Genomic DNA, 21,170 nt, shown 5'->3' with positions numbered 1-21,170 from the left:
AAAATGGGTTTTAAACAAATTAGAACTAGACTAGGTTTGTAGGAACTATTAATAATATTTATATATCAGGCATAGCTGCTGCAATGCTGGCTCTCTTATATCAAAAGCACCGTAAATGCTGAGTCAACGCAGTGAGCAGGGTTCCCAGCGTCTCCCTAAATCTTTCCTCTCTCATGGACGCTGGTGCTAGAGTAAAAATAAAATACTTAATTAGACATATTTTAGTGCTTCTGCCTACTGCTCGATGGACAGGTAGATGGCCAGCATCAATGGCAAATCACCTCCATTCTATTTCTATTTCTTCATGGCTCTTCAATTTGTAAGGATCACAATTTATCTAGAAAAATGAACACATAAGAAACAGCACTTGATGTGGCCAAGAAGTGTCTAGGGTCTCTCTCCCCGGCATCAGGGAAGCAATGTCACCGTGCTCTGAGCCTCAAACATACAACATCCTCTCTTAGCAACAGACATCTTCATCTACACACTTGCCCTGCCTGAATCCCTTCTCTGCCCGCACAGTTTCTGTGCTCTTGAAGTTTTTTTCTTTTTGAGACAGAGTCTCACTGTGTTGCCTGGGCTACAGTGCCATGGCGTCAGCCTAGCTCACAGCAACCTCAAACTCCTGGGCTCAAGCGATCCTCCTGCCTCGGCCTCCCAAGTAGCTGGGACTACAGGCATGCACCACCATGCCGGCTAATTTTTTCTCTATATATTGTTAGTTGTTCAGCTAATTTCTTTCTATTTTTAGTAGAGACAGGGTCTTGCTCTTGCTCAGACTGGTCTCAAACTCCTGAGCTCAAACAATCCTCCAGCCTCGGCCTCCCAGAGAGCTAGGATTACAGGCGTGAGCCACCATGCCCGGCTAGGTCTTAATGATCATTTTGTTTGAGACACTTCCAAACCCTGAAGTCTGAGTCAAGTTTGCTGTTCCCCGCACATTAATGTCATTGCGTGCTTAACCACTTGTCTCTCCCAAGAGCCTATAGACACAGTGAAGGTGAGTCCACGTCCCCAATGCCTAGCTTTGTGGTGTACTTAGATTAGGCACTCAACAATAACTGGCCCAAATTCAGCAGCATTGTTTGTAAGAATCTCTGAACATTTTAAAAGTGAGGGGGATCAAATAGAAAAACCTTTGGGAGCGTGAGTAGGGAAGGTGTCCTTGAAGGGAAGATATGAAGCTCTGTGCCAGTTGTAGAAGGGCACTCCTGAGATGAGATCTTCCTTCCCGAGACAAGCTTCCCTGAGGAGGGTTGTTTAGCTGGCAGCCTGCAGCATCTGCACCTCTGGGACCCACCAGTGTCCACACTTGGGCTACTCTTGCTGGGACGTTCCAGCCAATGACCACATGCAGTGGAAAGTGAGGGCTGGGCCATTCCTGCCAACCCAGGGCTCCTCTCAGGGGCAGTCTTTGCTCTGGGGTTCTCCGATAGCCTGGCCAAGGCCTCCTTAGGGCTGCCTTCAGCCAATGCTCCTAGCTTCCCTCTCTCCTTTCAGAGGTGTCAGACCTGCATCGTGGTATGAATACTCTCCCCACCTACTCCTGCCCCTCTCCCCCTTACCCTCCCCAGGCAGTCCTTCCCTGCCAAAAATCTCTTTTGCACTTAAAATTCCACCTTGGCGTCTGCTTCACGAGGACCCTACTGACCATCTGCCAACTGTGGTCGGCAGGTATGACCAGGCTACTTGCTGCTGTTTCAGCTGAAGGAACATTTAAAAAAACATTCTTCCTTTTTTTTTTTTTTTTAAAAAAATATCACTTAATGAGAAATTAACATTTTAAGATATGACTCCCAGAGCTGAAGAAATAAAAGCCATTTCTGAAGTACAACAGAAATCCATATTGATTTTTCTCTTTACACATCTCTATCATCATTCCCAAGCCAGAGACTCTGTGAAGGGCACGGTTATTTATGTTCCTTCAAATTAACAGATCATTCAAATCTCTCATAGGACCTTCAACTGAAAATGCTTCCAGTGCCAATAAAAGTTTTTTTTTTTTTTAAACTATTTCAAATGTCTATTCCGCTCTGGAAGAATGACAAACTCCTATTCCTTTCTCTTCCCAATCAAAGCAAAACTCGTGTGGGCTTCAGTTCCTCTTCCCCTCCATCCGATATTATATTTTGATATTTTCACTTACTGATGTTCACTTGATTCCATCATTTGCCTAATATTTACTGAGCACCAACTACCTGTCAGGTACGGTGTGCCATAGAGACACGGCTTCCTGCCCTCATGAAGCTGATACCCAAGTGGGTGATACACGAGCAAATGAACAAACACGTCATTCCAGACACGTTTAAGTGCTTTGAAGAAACAAACTCCAGACGATGTAACAGAGTGATGGGAGTGGGGAGGGGCGAGTCATTGCAAAGGATAACTAAGAAAGAACTTCCTAAGGAGGCAAGATCTGAACTGAGACCTGAACGCATACGAAGGGCTACAATCTTGGTACAAGCGAGGGAAGAATTGTCCCGATAGAGGAAACGGCAGGTGCAAAGGCTGGGAGAGGTGGCACCGGGCAGGCTGGAGGAAGAGGAAAGCAGCACTTCACTTCCCTTCTAGGCCCATGAGGGCTGGCCAGCGTCTGTCTTAATCAATGTTCCAATTCCATGTTTGCACAGTGTGCGTGTCCAACATATTCTTGCTAAGTAAGTGAACTTCCTTTGTAGCTAATGACTTTTTGCAGGTCTCCTCTGACTTGAGAGAGTAGGGTTGAAACCCCATCCCAGGCATCCCCGCAACCCTCCCAGAACCAAGTAAAGTATTCACACATGTAGCAGCCTATACCATGCTCTGAGTGTGTTCCCCCAAATTCCTATGTTGAAATTCCAACCCCCAAGCTGATGGTATTAGATAATTAGGTCACGAGGGCAGAACCCTCACAAATAGGATTAGTGCCCTTACTGAAATTGCGAATGGGGAAGAAGCAATGGAAACTTCCTGCAATGAAAACATCTGTGGGGTGTTTTCAGTTACCCTGTTTTCCTGCTTTCACTAGGTTTATTACTGTTATCTGCTGTGTGAGTGACGATTTTGGGAACAGAACAATTAATCCAAAAATGTTACTTGCTTCAATCGAACCCTGACAACTCATTTTAGTTTCTCTGAAAGAGAAGGGGAAGAGGTTTGCTAAGCTCTACGGAGTTGGCTAATGCCTAAAGACAATCCTCCCCCAAAGGTGTGAAGACATTTTATCACAGCTGTGGAGATGAAGGGGAGATTTATTATGGTTCCTAATGCTATTTCTGTCAATGTCTTTGGAATACTAATTAGATTGTTAAAACTTTGCAAATCATTACATCTAGACGCCACACCTCACTGAGACAAGGGTACTTTTGAAATTAGAGATCCTGATGTCACAGGTAATGATGCAGTGCCGATAATGAAGTTGCAGGAAAATTCATCCAATAAAAACCAGTTGGAAAAGACAGAATCCATTTATCTTACTTTCTCTCCCAGTTTTATGCCTGGGGATAAGAGGTCTGCCACAAAGAACAGCAGCCTAGCCTTTCCCATTCTAGTAGCTGCATGACGTTTGCTCACAGGCTGCAAAGTTTTTAATAACTTGTTGTGGCCACTTAAAATCTTTCCCTAAATCTGAGACACAAATCAAAAAATTTATAAATGAAAAGACAATTGAACGAAGAATATTTGGGGGGAGAGATATGAAAGAAACGGCAAGTTCAACACATATGAATTGTACATCTTAGGGCGTTTTGATTTATAACATATGCATTCCAAGTGGTACCTGAAGAGAAACAAATTGCTTACTGTTCACCCAGACCCATCTGCAGGTAATAAATGGGCGTGCTCTTTACCCATCAAATAATGGCTCTATGCCCTTCAACATCAGCAGATGAGGAATGGGTGTCACCCTCTGTCCTCTGCAAGATAACCCGATTCCTTTAGGTGGAGATCTGAGCCCTGCACATCCCAGCAAAAGAAAGTGCATGTGTCGTACTTACCATGATGTACGACGCCCTTCAACCCATGGATAATAGGATCCAGTGCAGAATTGTCCCTTGGACTGACCTACATGTAAAGGAAACATGAGTGGTTAAATCTATTCTGGCATCAGATACAACAGCCCCCAGTTTAATCTTCTAAAGGGAAGGCGGGGGGAATAGATGTTATCTAGCACGCTGCTTGGGTCTCACATATACTATGGCGCTCACCAAATGCAGGAGATTTATGACATAATAATAAAATCAAGTGAGGAAGTCTAAATCGAGAGAAAGAAACTTCTCAGAATATATTATTACAGAAGAGAAATACCATAGTCCTAGCAAAATCTTAAAAAATAACTGCAAGACTTTCTTCTTGTTTTGTTTTATTAAAAGTAGACCCTGATGGGCTAAAAAGTCACTGGAAGTCATCAGATAGCAATCCATCATCGACTAAATATTTCAATACGTTCTGGTGATTGTATTTTTCACTTCTTTTGAGAAAATAGATCAGTTCCCTGCCAGCCTATTTTCCTTTGGAAGGACCCTGGTCCTCTGGGAAAAGTCACGCTTTCTAATGGGCATTTTCGAGAGTTACCCAAAACAAGAGAGAGTGTCTCCTATTGTCATTTCCTTCTGGGGTCTCTAATACCCCCAAAAGTCGAGTCTCTTTGGTCTTAATCCCACCTAATTTTCCCTTAACTTTCTCATACTACTCAGCAGAAGTTCTCATTCTTGTCCTTGTTCTAGATTAAAATTCTACCAGCATATTACAGTTGTGGCTTTTGGGGGTGTGTGTGTATATATATATATGTGTGTGTGTGTGTGTGTGTGTGTGTATACAGAGAGAGAGAGAGAGAAAGAGAGATTGAGATTTACAAATGAAATGAAATATCTGGAATTTGCTTCAAAATAATCCAAAAGTGAACAGCAGGGGGAGTGAGTGGGGTACAGATGCCACAAGACTGTCCTTGAATCAATCATTTATGACCTTGGGTGATGAGTATACAATGGGTCATGATACAATTTTCTCAATTTTTGTATATGTTTAATTTTTTCCAAAATAAAAGAGTTTTTTGAAATCCATTATCTGTGGTCAGCACAGCTCCTGCTCCCCACCCTCCCCCGCCCCAGGGAGAGTGTTTACATGGAATCCACTTCTAACATAATGAAGTTGAGATACTGATGAACCTTTCACTGTGTAGCATGACCCAATTTGATGTTTCCAAGTTAATTCAGAGGAATCCAGAGCCATCCCGAGGTTGAATTTTAATGTGACTGAACACTTTCTATACCATTTCTTACCCTTACACAATTTCCCTATTGGGTTGCTGCTCCTAGTTTGTTCTCTCTGACAATAACCCACAGTCCTCTGCTCTGCCTCAGCATCTCCAGATGACAGCAGTGGTTCTCAACTGGGGATGATTCTGCCCTCCCAGGGGGACATTTTACCATGTGTGGAGACATTTTTGGTTGTCACAACTAGGGGAGGGAGGGGCTACTGGCATCAAGAGGGGTAGAGACCAGGGCTGTTGCTGAACATCCTGTGATGCTTGGAATGACTCCCCTCAACTAGGGATTACCTGTCCTGAGATGTTAATGGCGCAGAGAAACCCTGGTTAGATGCTCTGTGAATTAATAGTGATTATACCCTAATATATGGAGCCCTGTGTTACGCCTAAATTCATAATACATGTGTCATTATATGCAATGTTGTATTTACAGACTAATAAAGCCATGTGGAATTTGGTACTGTATTGTAAACACTACAAATAAAAAAAAAAAGGATCAGTAGATGGGAACCCAGTGCATCAGATCACAAAGGTTGAATTCTGGGAGTTGGCAGGAATGTACCTCCAAATTGCCTGAGGGCAAGCTCAAGCCAGGGGTTAAACACACTGGTTAAAGCATGAAACACTCTGAAAAAGGCAAACATACACCACAGAATACACCAGATAAATATCGTATTTGAAGAAAAATCACATTTGCACCACAGCCAATAATTTGATCAAAATTCAAAAACATGGTCAAAGATGCAATCACAACTCAAGAGTGTAAGATAAGAGAATCTAGCCTCTAAATGTGGCCAAATTTCAAAAGGCTAGAATAGCATAAGAGTCCAGAGAAAGATTCTATTATCAAGTTGAAGTTGCAGGCAAAAAGATGGTCTCTTTGATTCATGTTCATGTCAGTAGAATTACCTGTAGTTACTGTAGTATCTGTGGGAGTTAAAAAAAATGGCCATGAATTCCTCCTATTCCTGTCACATGCACCTTTGTAATTTGACTTTGCCCTGCCCCATCGAGAGTGTATATGAACTTCTCTACCCTTTAAAACTGGGCTTGTCCATGTGACTTGCTTTGGCTAACGGAAAGTGAGTGAACATGACGCAGACAGACACTTACAAAGCACCTGGATTCTTTGGAATCCTGAGAAGACCAGGTGAAGAATTCCAAGTTATGCTACTGAAGGAAGAGAGATCACGTATAGGAGACACAGGCTGAGGCTGTTCCAGACTCACCAGCCTGCCAACTACCAGACAGGTGAGTGACTATATTCAAGACCACCAGTCTCAGGTGAACCCCCTGCCGTCCACAGAGACCACCTGGGCTGACCTCAATCAGATGAACTGACCAGACAACCTACCGAATCACAAAATAATAAAATGATTTCTGTTTTAACTAATTGGATCATTTGTCACAGAGCAAAATTTAACTGTTACAGTTTCTGTAAGTGTGTGTAGAGGTAGAAGATGGGGGACAGGCCATGATATCAATAATTTTTTTTAACCGATACACTTTGCTTATGGTTTTGTCTTAAAGGTTTCTCAATGAAACTCCACATCACAAGACACAGCATGTGCTGTCCACCTGATCAACTCACATGGTCCTCCCAAACTATGTTATCCCTCCTCTGTCATGGCAACGTTTCTCAGATACTCTGATCTTCAATCCCAATGAGGGCACATTTTGTAGTTAAGGGATCGCTATGGTTTGAATGCATCCCCTAAATTTCATGCGTTGGAAACAACCTCCAGTGCAACAGTGTTAAGAAGGGGGACTTCTAAGAGGTGATTAGGTCTGAGGGTTCTGTCCTCATGAACAGATTATGGTCATTATCTCCAGAGCAAATTTGTTATAAAAATGAGTTTGGCCCCCTCTTGCTCTCTCTCAGTCATGTGATGCCCTCCACCATGTTTGGTTGTCACAACTGGGGCAGAGTGGGGGGCTACTGGCATCAAGTGGGGTAGAGACCAGGGTTTCTACTAAACATCCTGTGATGCTTAGAATGACTCCCCACAACAAGGAATTACCTGTCCCAAGATGTCCCAAGGTGCAGCAAAACGGCCCTCACCAGGTGCCAGCACCACACTCTTGAACTTCCCAGCCTTCAGAACCATGAGCCAATAAATTGCTGTTCGTTAGAAATTACCCAGTCTGTGGTATTCTGTTATGGCAGCACAAAATGGACTAAGACAGGAACTTTAAAATGCATTTATTCTTATCTGATGATATGAAGGCCCAAAGAGAGTGTTCCTAATCCTCCATGACTAACACTCACCAATAACATTTGCAGACCATGCAAAAGGAAAATAAGAGGGCAACCTAGTCCAGGTTCAATTTCTGGTCACTTCTGATTATAGCATCTTTGTGTCTGATACTCAGACCCGGCCTCATCTGAGCTCAAGGATTTGACCCCAGATTCTGAATGGAAAGACTTCCACAATGTCCATTCAGCTCCACAGCTGGTCTGTGTGGCTGGGGTTGAGAAGAGGGATGAGGAGAAAGGGAGAGAAAATAGAGATTATTGGCCGGTCAAAGTAACTTACTAATAATCCTGAGCTCATTCGCCAGTCTATGTCTTGGTTCCAAAACTCAGAGTGGGGAATTGAAATAGTATGCTAATAAGTGGATTTGTTCCAGTAAGGCATAACCCTAACTGAAATAATCCCTTTCACTCACTGTTTCAATCAATTTGCCACTTAAAAAAAAAATTCGTGAGCATAAGCTAAGCAAGTTTGGCAGCTTTTAAACATGACAGCAGTGAGGAAGGCTGTTTTAGCAACCTGTGTTTGCATTCTGTTCTCCATCCAAGGTGGAGGAGGCCAAGGGATAGGGAAAATATGGAATTCTGAGTCAGGCATAACCCTTTGAGCTTCAGTGTCCTCATCTGCAAAATGGGGACACAATCTCATAAGGCTGTTAGGAGGATTCAAAGTCTAAAGCTGCAGGTACAATACTGACTACAATTGCAGCATCCAATAAAGGGGAGATAATATTGGGCAACAAGCTGACCTAAACACTCAAATTTAAATGAGTGTCAAACAGCAGCAGTTTTACCCCTGAGCCCGTCAATGTGCTTGGCTCTAAAAGTAATACCTCCTTGAGTTCAAATTTCGAAAGAATTAAATTTATGTTTTATTTGATATCCACTCAATTTTGTAATATGCTGCTCCTTTTAAAGCCATATGAGGAGTTTTCCCCGCCCTTGAAATTTGCTTCCTTCCACTTTAAGATCAAAGGAGTTACGCGGTAATATTGAGAAGGCAGCAATTGCACAAATGAGCTTAAAAAGGACTAGAAGAAACAGACACCCCCTTTCCCTGCAGAGTTTGTGCTCTCATTGCAAAACTTAGCTCCTGGCACTTGCACTTCAGAGGAGCTTTTGTGGCATTAGTCATCTTCAAAAGGATGGCACGCAAACACGAGAGAGGGCTCTGAATTAAAGCTTGTCAGTTGTCTTTAGATATAACCAAAGTATACTGACAACACAGAAAACCATGACACCTAGGTCTGGAAGGCAGCTATGTCAACCACTGTCCCACCAACGCTTCGGTGACAAGCAGGTTTGGATTAAAGGCTATATTCATATAAATGGGAATGAAATCTAAACTTCATAAAATTTTCTTTTCAATTAATAGCCCACCATAAGGATCCAACCAATTATGAAATTAATAGCCAAGTTATCAGTAATCTCTAGAGATGTGTTAATAATCCAGGCTTTACAGGAGGGCTGGCATTTATTCCCGCTTGAAGCAAAATGCAATGGAGGCAGAGCAGGCCCCACCAGACTGAGTGTGCCTGCTGCCCCCTGTGCTATTTGGCCCTTGACTTGGAGCCTAATACATTTCAGCCTATCAAGTCCTGGACATCTGCTAAATAGGATGGCCAAGATAACCTACTTGCCTTGAATCCGACATCGCCAGCTGCTCCTTTAGTCCCATGAACATCACATCCAACCAATATCCTCTTGTGGGGAAAAAAGATTTATCCCTGCTGAGGGTGTAATGGCTACACCATCAACCATGGCCGTAGAGGAGAGTGACAAACAGTGGGACCAGAGAGTCTACACAGCCCTCCTGAACAGCAGAGATGATGATCGACCCACTCCAACAGTTCGCAGGTAACTGCATTCAGAAGGTAACTTGCCATTTCAGGCAAGCACTTCTCAGGAGGTCTGATTTCTCATCTGATTCTCCTTTCCGTCCATGGCTCTCACCTAAAGAGCTGTGTAGCAAGGATGCTGCAACTTCTTTCATTTTGACTTCAATATCCTGGTTATCATTCACCAGATTTTCGTTCAAGTTGCTGTCAAGAACTTCCTGGCGCAAACCGTTCATAACTTGGCTATTTCCCACCACTGCATTTCAGTTTATCCTTACCCAGAGACAGAGGATCGACCAGCTTCCTTTATGAATAAATTAAACACTTGTCAATAATTTAGGGAATGTGTCTATGTTCAAGAAGACAATCCTAGCATGAAAACCACTAACCACTCAGCTGTACTGAAAACACCCTCCTTTTCCTGACTCTTCCTTTTTGGGGTTAACAAACATTACTTTTCTTCTTATACAGCCTATGGTCTGTTTCTGATGTAGAAATTTCTTTTTTTTCCCTTTTGACATCCCAGCATCATTTGCTATCCTCTCCTGCCTGTCACTGCTGAGTAGGATCCTAAAGAACAGAATCAGAGGTGTTGGCGCATTTAGCGTCACAAACTGCCACAGAATAAAGTCAGAGAGGAAAGCCGAAACACAGCACAGAGCCAGGCGTGGCAAGGGGAAAAGGAGCTCTGCAAAGCTGTAGGACTTTTTGTGAAATTCAGCTGAAGGCAAATAACCAAGTGTGGATTCCCGGTCAGGAGGCGGCTTACTTTAAATTTGACCACTAAAAGTCTACGATCACACATTAAGCCTAATCTTATAGAGACGCAAATCGTCACCGAGGCTTCTTACAGGAGAGGAGCGAGCCCCTGTCCAAGGGGGAGGGTATGGCTGTGTATCATCATCTGTTTTCTAGCACGTGACAGGGACAGATGCCTGGGACTGGTTTCCATCAGCAGATGAGAAAAACTCTTAATTCCTCGGCCACGGAAAGGGATTAATATGAAAAGAAAACACAATTATAAATGCTAATAGGATTCACCGTCCCCCCTCCAAATGGAGCTTGAGCGCTGACATGGCTTACTTACTGCTAATTCATAGTATTAATGGAAACTAGTCAATTCACAGGTTATTCATCTCCAGAGAATTGAAAGTCATGGCCAGAGCAGGGCACTGAAGAAATGAATTTTGTGCTCTTGGTCTACTTAAACTGACCATTCTCTGTCCCTCTGCCCCCTACCTCCCCAGGCCACCAGAATATTTCCCAGCTAATTGTCAGACTTGGCTTGGAGGAAGCGCATTACTGGAAAAACCAACCCCTGCAGGGTGATGGGAGGCTGGGAGCAAATCTGTACAATGGCAGGTCCTGCCAGCAGCTGGCTTGTCTATTGTCAATTGAGGCGATTTCTCATATTCATGAGGATCAAACTGTCCTGGGCTGGGTATATAAATTCCATTTCCTCTGGCTTTAGACTCACCCAACACTCCATTTCAAAGCCAAAGCAGGAGAGAGGGAGGAAGTAGGCAGGCTAGGGTTTCCTGGCAAATGGTGCTCCCAGAGGGGCCACACGGTGATTTTTGTCTTTCTTTGTCTTTTTTTAATGCATTGTGTTTCACAGCCAAGAATGTGGTGGGGAAGCCTTTGTAGCAGTTCAAGACAAGGTCCCAGAACCTGCCTGCCCCACCCCTGCCAGTCTTCTCAAAGTACAGGTTGCTCCTGAACAGGAAAGAAGCAAAAAAGAAATTGCAACCTAGCAAAGCACAACCCGGAGAGTCTCAAGCTACAATGCAAACCATTTCACACAGATATTGTCATGACCTTTGAATTTAAAAAAAAAAAAAAAATATGAGATCTAGGGGAAGCCTGGGGCAAGAGAAGCTTATTTCAGGTTCAGTGACTTTCCTGCAAGTTTCTCCCCAGTTGGTGTGGTGGCGCTGGACTTTCCCTTGTTAATAATCGTGCCGCACCGAAAAGCCCCAACAATATCAAAGGCTTAGCAGAGAAAGCAGAGCTGACTGTTTTCACACATAGCAAGTGACTTCAACCACAACACATTAGCTATGAACTCTCACCCTTGTTTTTTCATTCCCTCCAAGCAAAAAGCTGCTCGGGGCACTCCATTTACAAAAGACTCAAAATCCAGAAAGCATTGAGTGGGGACTGCTTTAAATCCCTGCCATGAATGCAGCAAGAAAAATACAAGAGACAAGGCATATTGGATCAAAGGGGGTTACCAGATTGATCCTTCTGTTGAAAAAATTCCTCCTTAGGAGTAGGTAAGATCACCATTTTGCATTGTTAGGGATGGGGGAAGACTGTGAATATCATGTAGGTATCATATACAAAATATTAAAATGACCTGAATGACCTTAAACATCCCTTTATAGTTGTATAAAGAAATGGCAGAGGAATAATGGTATGGCGCCTTCAGCCCAAATTATAAGCTCCCAGCTCTTTAAGCTCATTCATTCATTTGCTCAACAAATACGTTCCAAGTGTCTACTGTGGCTGTGTCTACTGTCACTCTAAAGGTGGTCTCCAGTGATCCCTGACTCCAGGTATTTAGGCCCTTGTGTAATCTCCTCCCGTGAGGGTGGGCTGCATTCTGAGGCAAAGGCATTGGGATGTAACTTCACTTCCATGATTAGGTTACAAAAGATTCTAACTTCCATTTCGCTAGCAGGTATCGTCACTGCCTACTAAGCTTGCATACTCTGGAGAAGCCCACGTGACAAGGAACTGAAGGCGACCTCTGGCCAACAGCTAAGGGGAAGCTCAGCTCCTCAGTCAAACAGCCCTCGAGGAACTGAATTCTGCCACCAACCTCAGTGAGCTTGGAAGTGAATCGTTCCCCAGCTGAACTTTCAGATGAGACTGTAGTCCCAGCTGACACCTTAACTGCAGCCTTGTGAGAAGCCCAGAATCAGAGGACCCTAGAAACTGTGTGATGATAATATGTGATTTTTGTGTTTTTTTTTTTTTTTTGCAAGGTGGGCTCCCTGACATATGTGTTGTTTTCAGCTGCTCAGTTTGTAGTCATTGGTTACACAGTAATAGACAACTGTGTGCCAAGAACTGGTTATTGGAACAGGATATGCCATTGAACAAATCACAGCGCTGCCCCTTACACAGCTGACAGTCTAATTCCAGCTCGCACGGAGGAGGTGAGGACCCTGGTTTCTGAATTCACACATCGCCATTTTTCTTGCACTGCTGCATCAGCTATCGGAAGGCAGTTCCCATCCTTCTAGATAAGTGCTTGGGCCCCTTATGGGCTTCCGCTGCTGTGTTACCACACGGCTATGAAAGGAAGGAGTATGTTTAGAATCCAAGTTCCGACCAGGAAAACTTGGCAAAAATAATGGGCAAACCCCAAACGGACTACACAAACATCAATAATTCTGGGACAAAGTGTTTCTAGTAGCTTTTAAGTTCAAACAAACATAGAAAAGCAATTAATTGCAGCACTGAACCAAAGGCCTTCGTAATGAAAGCTGTCCCCGGGCAAGGTACAGGGCATACGCAGGGGCGTGAGCAGCTGTGGTTTCAGAGTCACAGCTACCAAGTTAAGTGCAAACTGAGCACATATTCTAATGCTTTTTTCCCTTTTTTTTTTTTGGAGGGGATATTTTTTACTCTGTGCTTCCTTTGGAGCCCTGAATGATTGCTTCCATAATACAGTCTCTGAAGATCGATTAAGCGTCAATTCACTCTCTTAAGCAGTACCTCACAGGCCATTTCCTATTCTAAACCGTGTGCTCATGTAAAGGGTTTGGTGCCTGATACTATAAGAGAGACTTAAGCTCCCTGTCATTGTTCTCTGAAATAAACCCGTTAACTCATCTAAACATTGCAATTCATCCACGGACCAATCAACGAAAATTGCTTTCAGGGGGCTACGGTTAAAGCTGTCAGAGTACCTGATTTAAGAGCCTTAGTTCAGCAATGTTTGGAGGGCAGGGTACAAATGGCTTATTTAAGTGGACAAACATCTTTAAATCCGCAAATTAGGAGAATTCCTTTCCAGTAAGTTGTCTAAACAAAGTCCAGCCCTAGGCCGGCGCGGTGGCTCACGCCTGTAATCCTAGCACTCTGGGAGGCCGAGGCGGGCGGACTGTTTGAGCTCAGGAGTTCGAGATCAGCCTGAGCAAGAGCAAGACCCCATCTCTACTAAAAATAGAAGGAAATTAATCGGGCAACTAAAACTATATAGAAAAAAATTGACCGGGCATGGTGGCGCATGCCTATAGTCCCAGCTACTTGGGAGGCTGAGGCAGAAGGATTGCTTGAGCCCAGGAGTTTGAGCTAGGCTGAAGCCACGGCACTCTAGCCCGGGCAACAGAGTGAGACTCTGTCTCCAAAAAAAAAAAAAAACCAAAAACAAAGTCCAGCCCCATCTCAAGGAGGACACAGAGTAATGTCAACTGAACAGTTTGGCTTTGTATTTAAAATGCACCTGAGTTCAACAGAGAGTAAAATTAAACTGCAACAAGGAAAGACAAAATCATTCCCAGCAGGCCTTGATTGATAAAATGTGCCATTCGTAGCAGAACAAAATGGAAAACCAGAAAGTTTGTTCCCAGCAATCACTGCCTCACTGGGCTAACTCTCTCTCCTTTGAGAAAATAATATGATTTCTTCATAGAGCATGTAGTCTACTTATTCAAGCTACAGTGCTCAGGATCTTTCAATTCCTCCAGAAGTTCAGTTGGAAAAAAACGGTCCTAGTGGGGGAAAAAAGGGAGTGTAGGTAACATTTAGCCAGGAAGAGGCTTATCTTGTGAAAACTGTCATTGACAATAAGCTAGGAATAAGTAACTCCTTAGACAACAACGCAGATGGATCTCCTGTAGTTATTTGCAATTAGCTCATCTTAAACAGCAACTTTAGTATATGAGACTGGTACAGTGGTTCAGTGCAGTTTTTAAACCAGGTGGCAGACACCTGTGCTCACCCCAACCCACAACTTAACAGCTGTTCGGTCATGGGAAAGTTAATTACAATCTAGTTGTGCCTCAGTTTCCTCATCTATAATGTAGGGATTACTCCCCCCTAACATTATAGGGTTGTTAAGAGAATTAAATCCAAGATCCTTAAAAACCGTAGCTATAGCCATTCTTTCCCCAAAGAGGCAGGGCAAGCCCTGCTGGTACCCAACCAGGCACGCACAAAGATCCAAATATATTTCTAATTCTGGTTACAGACAGACCAATTGTTTTGGGATCCTCAGCCTAAATTTAGTCAATCATGATCCCCTCAGCCCCACTCCAATCTTTTATCTTCTAGTCTTTCACGTCAATAAAATGTAACATCTTTTCACCATGCGGATCAAATCCCCAAACCTAGGAATTATTTTCATTCCTCCCCTTCTTGCCACATAGCGAGTCTGGAATATTCTACCTCGTAAACACATCTTGAATCTGACCACCACATCTCTCCAGCTCCTCCGTTCTAAACCTAACCTGGGTCAACACCACCTTGGACCTAAACAACTTCCAACAGCCTGACCTGACTGGTTTCCCTGCTTTCTCTACTGCACCCTTCAACTCCTTCTCTGCCTAACTGACCAGTGGTTCTCATCCTGGCTGCCCACTAGAATCATCTGCAATCAGCTTTAAAAAATAAGCAAGCAAACAAACAAACAAAACCAAAATGAGAAAACAACGATGACAAAACACTGTTCTGATCAACCTGGGGTATGGCCTGGGCACCTGGATGTTTAAAAGCTCCATAGGTTATTCTGATGTGAAGGAAGGGATGAGAATCACTGGGCCAGAATGATCTTTTAAACAGTAAGCCTTATCACAACACACGGCTGCTTAAAAGCTCTCTCACATCTGGGCCCAGCCAACCTCAGATTCCTACTGCCATGACCCCAGTGGTTCACTACCGGGTCCAGGGGAAGGAGGTCTCCCTCCTCTTCCTCTGAGCATTTCACTGCCTCCAGGCCTTTGCCCCTGCTGTTCCTGTGGCCTGGAATGCTCCCTCCTCAGCTCTTTGCAGGGCATTGTTCTCAGTCGTCAGATTTCGGCTCAATGTGACTCCTACCAGAAGCCTTCCTTGGCCCATCCCCAGTGTTTGCTAAGTCAGTACCAACTTCACCTTGTCAATTCCTGGAGCAGGGTGTATGTAGCCCAGCGGGTTGGTAGGCTGGAGGGTCCTGAAAGTTTAAGCAGGTCAGAGGTCTTCACGCCCTGCAGGTGTCACCGGGACACCACCTATAACACATCCTCTCATGGCACTTACTACACTTCACTGTAATTACCTGCTTACATGTCTGCCTCCCTGAGTGGACCAAAATCCCTCCTAGAGCAAGGCTTGTACTTTATTTAGTCTGATTCATATTCCCAGGTCCACTTAGTGCTGACATCGTCCTGGTGCCAACCAATGTTTGTTTTTTGGACAGAATAGCAGGTAGCTGATTAAAGAGGTGAAGAAGAGAAAGAAACGAGGGGGAAGAAGTTAAAAGAAAACTTCAGCCAGGGTATCTAGAGAGTTGAGAAAATTCTGGGAGTTACGGCCAAAGAATTTGATGCAAGTCCTGGCTATGTATTGGCTGTGTGACCTGAGGTAAGTGACTTAACCACTCTGGCAAACAGATAATGATGCACACCTCTGGGGTGGTTCTGCAGGGATATAGATGTGTGTGACACAGGCGTTAATCTCCACAGTGTACAGACCAGGGGATTATTCCACTGTGGTGGGCTTTGGTTTTATCTTTTGTCAATTCATGACTAAAAAGTGGGATGGACTTTGGGGGGAAAAACAAAAAGCAAAAAAGATACAATTTAAAAAATAACAGCAATAATTACTAACAAAAACCACCAAGGCAAGTTTTTAGCCTTTTTTCGCCCCTTTTCTGGATGAGAATTCACTCCTAACTGGTTAAATATACGGTCTTCCAAGTCATGTTGCCTTGGTTCAAATCACAGTTCTGTCATTGACATGACGTGACAGAGGTCAGCAAAGCATAGCCATTGGGACAGATCCTACCCACTGAATGTTTCCGTACATAAAGTTTTATCGGGACATAGCCATGCCCACTTGTTTACATATTGCCTGTGGCTGCTTTTGTGCTAAAAGAAAAAAAAAACAGAGTTGAGCAGTAGGGACAGAGACCACGCAGCATGCAAAGCCAAAAATATTTACTATCTAGCCCTTTATAGAAAAAGTTTGTCAATCCCAGTGTTATACAAATAAGTTACTTAACTGGCCTAAGCCTCAGATTCCTCAGTCTGGAAAACGGAGATATTAACAGTACTTCCCCTATAAATTTGTTTAGAGAGTCAAATGACACAATCCACATAAAATACTTAGCACGGTGCCAGACATATACGAAGAATTCAATAAATATTAACATTAAATATTACTGTTCAAATTATCGGTGCTAATCTCCATCCATTCAACCATCTATCCATTCATTAATTCACTAACTCATATACCCAACAAATATTTACTAAGCACCTAGTAAGTGCCAGCAATTGTACTAGGATATACTGTACCGTACTTCTATCAGTTAGATGAACAAAAGGAAAAGAGAAACAGAAAATGAATTTTTTCTGCCCATCAGGTGCTCAAGTCTATGAGTTATGTGATAGTGATATACATATTGGTAGATACAGTATTAATACTACGGCAACTAGACTATGAGTTTTGTTTTCTTTGAAATGCACTGCAATAGGAAGCCCAGTGCCTCTTCCACAATAAGCCTTCCTATTATCTTTGCAGAATGACTGACAGATTGATGGCTGTGACAGAGGGTTCACCTACCAAGTAGGGAGGCTTCTAATGATGGTGCAGAAACTGCCCAAGTTTTATGGCATAGTAAATGAACTGTATCTGTAAACATCACATGAAAATCTCCAAGAATCTAGAAACAGCTTTTCACAGGTGGTGCATGATTCAGATCTCGGTATCACTGCAAAAGTAACTCAAAAGACTAAGAGTGCACTGAGAAATGTGAGAGTTGTTTTAGAACATTAAGTTTTCAAAGTTCAACCCTGTTATATGAAGCACAGTGCAGTAATTGTGTTGGTAAAACAGAACAGAGAATGAGCCACATTAAAGCAGGTTGTCAGCTCACTGGGAGACGTTCCCTTTAAGTTCTCAAACTTTATTCTTATATTTCAGATGAAACCTTTGTAAAATGTATTGCATGCTTCAATGCCTTCTTAAACAAAATCAAAGGCTCTGTAGATGACTAAAGATGGTCCCTTTGAATAATAATTGTGTGACCAGGTTCTGACAGAGCAAAAGTCTCAGGGCATATGCTTCCATGCTAAGTGTCACAGAAGGCAATGACACACACAACCCTGGAGAGCCCTCTAGTGAATAGAGTGCATGTGCTTTTGTGTGTGGACATAGTGATATATAAATTGGTTCCTGTGAACCTTCAAAATTATTTTAAAATTATTGCTTGTGCATTAGCTTCTCAAAGTTGTCAGGTACATGACCCACCTGAGTTGGGTGACAATAAGAGGTCTCATTAAGAATCAATTCTAAAACACAGAGGTCCTTAGTTTAAAATGGTTCTCCCATTAGACACTGAGGCCCCAGATGAAATGTATATTGTGATTTGCTCTTTAGTTTAATTTTTAATTGAAGTATAACATAATATAAACCAGTAAAGTGCACAAATATTAAGTATACAGCGAGATGAATTTTCGCATATGTATACACCCATGCAACCTCAGCCAGTGAAGACAAATATTTCCAGAACACCAAAAGGCTTCTTTAAGATCTTTCAGTTGATAACCCCATATTCCATATGTATTAATGGAATCATACAGCAGTCTCTTGTGTCACCTGCTTTCACCATGATGAGTGCATCATGGTATCTGTGATACAATGTTTATCCATGTAGCAGCAGTTTGTTTTTATTGATGTAGAGAATCCCATCATGTGAAAATACCATGATTTAGTTATCCAATGATTTGCTATGTTAGTGAAAAATATTTCTCTTTCTGTGACATAAACCATCATTGGCTTGACACGGTTTATGGAAAGAAGGTTTTCAGGCAATAAGGCACATCAGAGCAGGAGCCAACATTTCAGGAAAGGAGGCAGCACAGCAATGATGTTGAATTTGAACTTTATCCAAATGGTACCAAAAGATATGCCCGATTCTATAGATTCTCAATCTGTTCCATGACCATGGGAGTCAGCAGAGCACCATGGTCAAGCACAAGCACTATAAGAGCTGGGCAGACAATCAGGTAGACTTTGGGCAAGTCACTTAATCTCCTTGAGATTCAGTTCCCTCAACTTTGAAATAAAGATAGCACCAACAATAACCTCTTATAGAAGACATGAGAATTGATACAATAATCCACTTATCAAATAAGTACCCCCAAATACTGGCTATTACTGTAAAGGAAGAGTTGCTTTCAATACGCCAAAAGCTTCACTGGCTAATTAGAAACATCACAGTAAGCTTATTTTTTGAACAACCCTCCTACTTATATTCTCTCCCACTATTAGAATGTGCCTTGGATCAATCCGTACTGTGTCTGATCCAGTTACACTCTATAATCTAAGTTGAAATTCTTAGATAATAAAAAGAAACTAATAATACTGACTTCAAGCAGATATCTAAGTGACATATTAATTCTCTTCTTTGGGCTTGGCTGTCAGCAAAGAGCAAACGTGAGCCTCATGGTCTTTCCTCCGTTATCAGTTGCTTTTCACCAAGTGGAACCCACCTGCTTATATTCCCAACCCCTTGAAAACCTCTTGATATACACGACCGAACAAAATTTTAGTTGGGAATCTGCACCAAAGATAAACACTCTTTTTAATCTCCTGAGGGAAAGAGGAATTTTTCATGTGTGATTTCAAGCCATCTGCATTAATGTTGAGAAGATAAACCACTAGCAAGGTTATCTATGAATTTTAGATACTCTGTGCACCGCCTCCCACGAAAGCTGAGGGAGATTAAAATTCTGTCTGGTTGGTAGTCCAGCCACTAGGGCACAGTATCAGGAGGGAGAGTGATAAGAGACGAGACAAATGTGAGGATGGCCCGAAAATCTATAAGCGTTCACTGTACCTCCATACAGCTGAAGCATTCAGTTGAATCCCATTTTAGCAAGGCTATGTCGACTAATACTAGCCCAAAAATATAAATTACCATATTTATTTGGGGCTTTAAAAAATAGTTACTTTTAAAACTCACTTAGCATGTGTAGAGGTCAACATTCCTTATTCTGTTTCTTACTGACATTTTTACACAACGTAAACAGCTGAAGTGTGTGAAGTACTTTGGGTATCACCCATAGAAAAGAGAAAGAATGAGATTCAATAATAACACAAGAATGAACCCTGAGAGTTAAAATAATGGCCCTCAAATAAAAAATGCTCTGTTTTAATGGGGAAGTGGTCAACTGGGTACCAGCATACTTGGTTAGAGTACTTATAATGAGCAATAGCCCTTCCAGATTTAAACTGGGCATACTTGTTGACCCAGGAAATCTACCTCTAAGAATTTATGGAAGGAAAAAAACATGGGTAAGTGGATAAGGGCACAAACATGTCAATACAATGCTTTGATGTTGTTCATCACAGGAAAAAAATTTTGAGGTAAATAAATTATGGTATTGCCATTCAGTATATAATATGAAGTGGTTAAAAAAGGATAAGGAAAATCTGTATCTACCAACATGAAGACGTAACTATATCATATTACTAGAGTCAAAACCACTTCATAGTAGAGTTTTATCCTATTACGATAACATGTGTTTATAAACACTTTTAAAACTACTGACAGCAAAGAGAGAAAAAAAATCAGTGGTTCCCTCCAGAGGGTGGGATCAAGTATATTCCACTTGTCCCTTTTTGTTAATGGGCCCTCCCGCTGCTTGAAACTGTACAAGAACCAAAAAAAGTTACTTGCTTTCTGAAAAAATTTTATTCAAATGTTGATATATTTTATACATCAATTTTGATATATTTTATAATTTGTATATACTTTGATATATTTGTATATTTGCATAAATAAAAAATTTAGGCCAGGCATTGTGGCTCATGCTTGTAATCCTAGCACTCTGAGAGGTCAAGGTGGGAGGATTGCTTGAGGTCAGGAGCCAGCCTGAGCAAAAGCAAGACGCTGCCTCTACCAAAAACAGAAAAAATTAGCCAGGCGTAGTGGTGGGTGCCTGTAGTCCCAGCTATTTGGGAGGCTGAGGCAGGAGGATAGCTTGAGTTTGAGGTTGCAGTGAGCTATGATGATCCCACTGCAATCTAGCTGGAGCAACAGAGTTAGAATCTGTCTCAAAAACCAAAAAAATTTGACATGTATATTTTGTGAAATTCATCTGTGTATATGTGAAATTTGGCATATTTATGTCAAATACTTAAATGATAAATAAATTAATTTGCATATCATGGCAGGTGTTTTAGTAAAAAGCAACCAAGGGCAAGTGGCAGGAACTATGCTGCGTTGGTTTCTAGCTGGTTGCTGTGTTTCCGACAGCGTCAGATGTAAAACCAGAGCTTGACTTCTTGGTGGCTGGTAATAGGAATAGGCCACATTTTCATACAACCAGTCTTTAACCACTTCTCCTCCCATGTGGAGCTGGATGGGGACAGGAGATGCCAATACTGAATATCTCCGTGGACTTCAGAGAGCCCAGCTTTACACTGACCTGAGCAGGGAACACGAGGAAATGTTCTACTCAGCATAAAAAGCTGTTTTCTGGCCGGGCGCGGTGGCTCATGCCTGTAATCCTAGCTCTCCGGGAGGCCAAGGCGGGCGGATTGTTTGAGCTCAGGAGTTCGAAACCAGCCTGAGCAAGAGCGAGACCCCGTCTCTACTAAAATTAGAAAGAAATTAATC

At 42.5% G+C, this 21,170-nt stretch overlaps 1 protein-coding gene across 1 annotated transcript in view; it reads right to left on the bottom strand.

Annotated features, from left to right (window-relative positions):
• Nucleotides 1-21,170, bottom strand: part of PTPRG (protein tyrosine phosphatase, receptor type, G) — a 703,838-nt gene that overhangs the window by 161,456 nt on the left and 521,212 nt on the right. Inside the window, exon 6 of the mRNA XM_012665722.1 lies at nt 3,975-4,041. Within this exon, the coding sequence (XP_012521176.1) occupies nt 3,975-4,041 (67 nt within the window). The remainder of the gene's footprint in view (nt 1-3,974; nt 4,042-21,170) is intronic.

This window comes from Propithecus coquereli, unplaced genomic scaffold (genome assembly GCF_000956105.1).
Source record: "Propithecus coquereli isolate 6110/MARCELLA unplaced genomic scaffold, Pcoq_1.0 Scaffold1, whole genome shotgun sequence".
Lineage (NCBI taxonomy): Eukaryota > Metazoa > Chordata > Mammalia > Primates > Indriidae > Propithecus > Propithecus coquereli.
The sequence above is the reverse complement of the archived record's forward strand: the minus strand, read 5'-3'. Positions and strand labels throughout refer to the sequence as shown.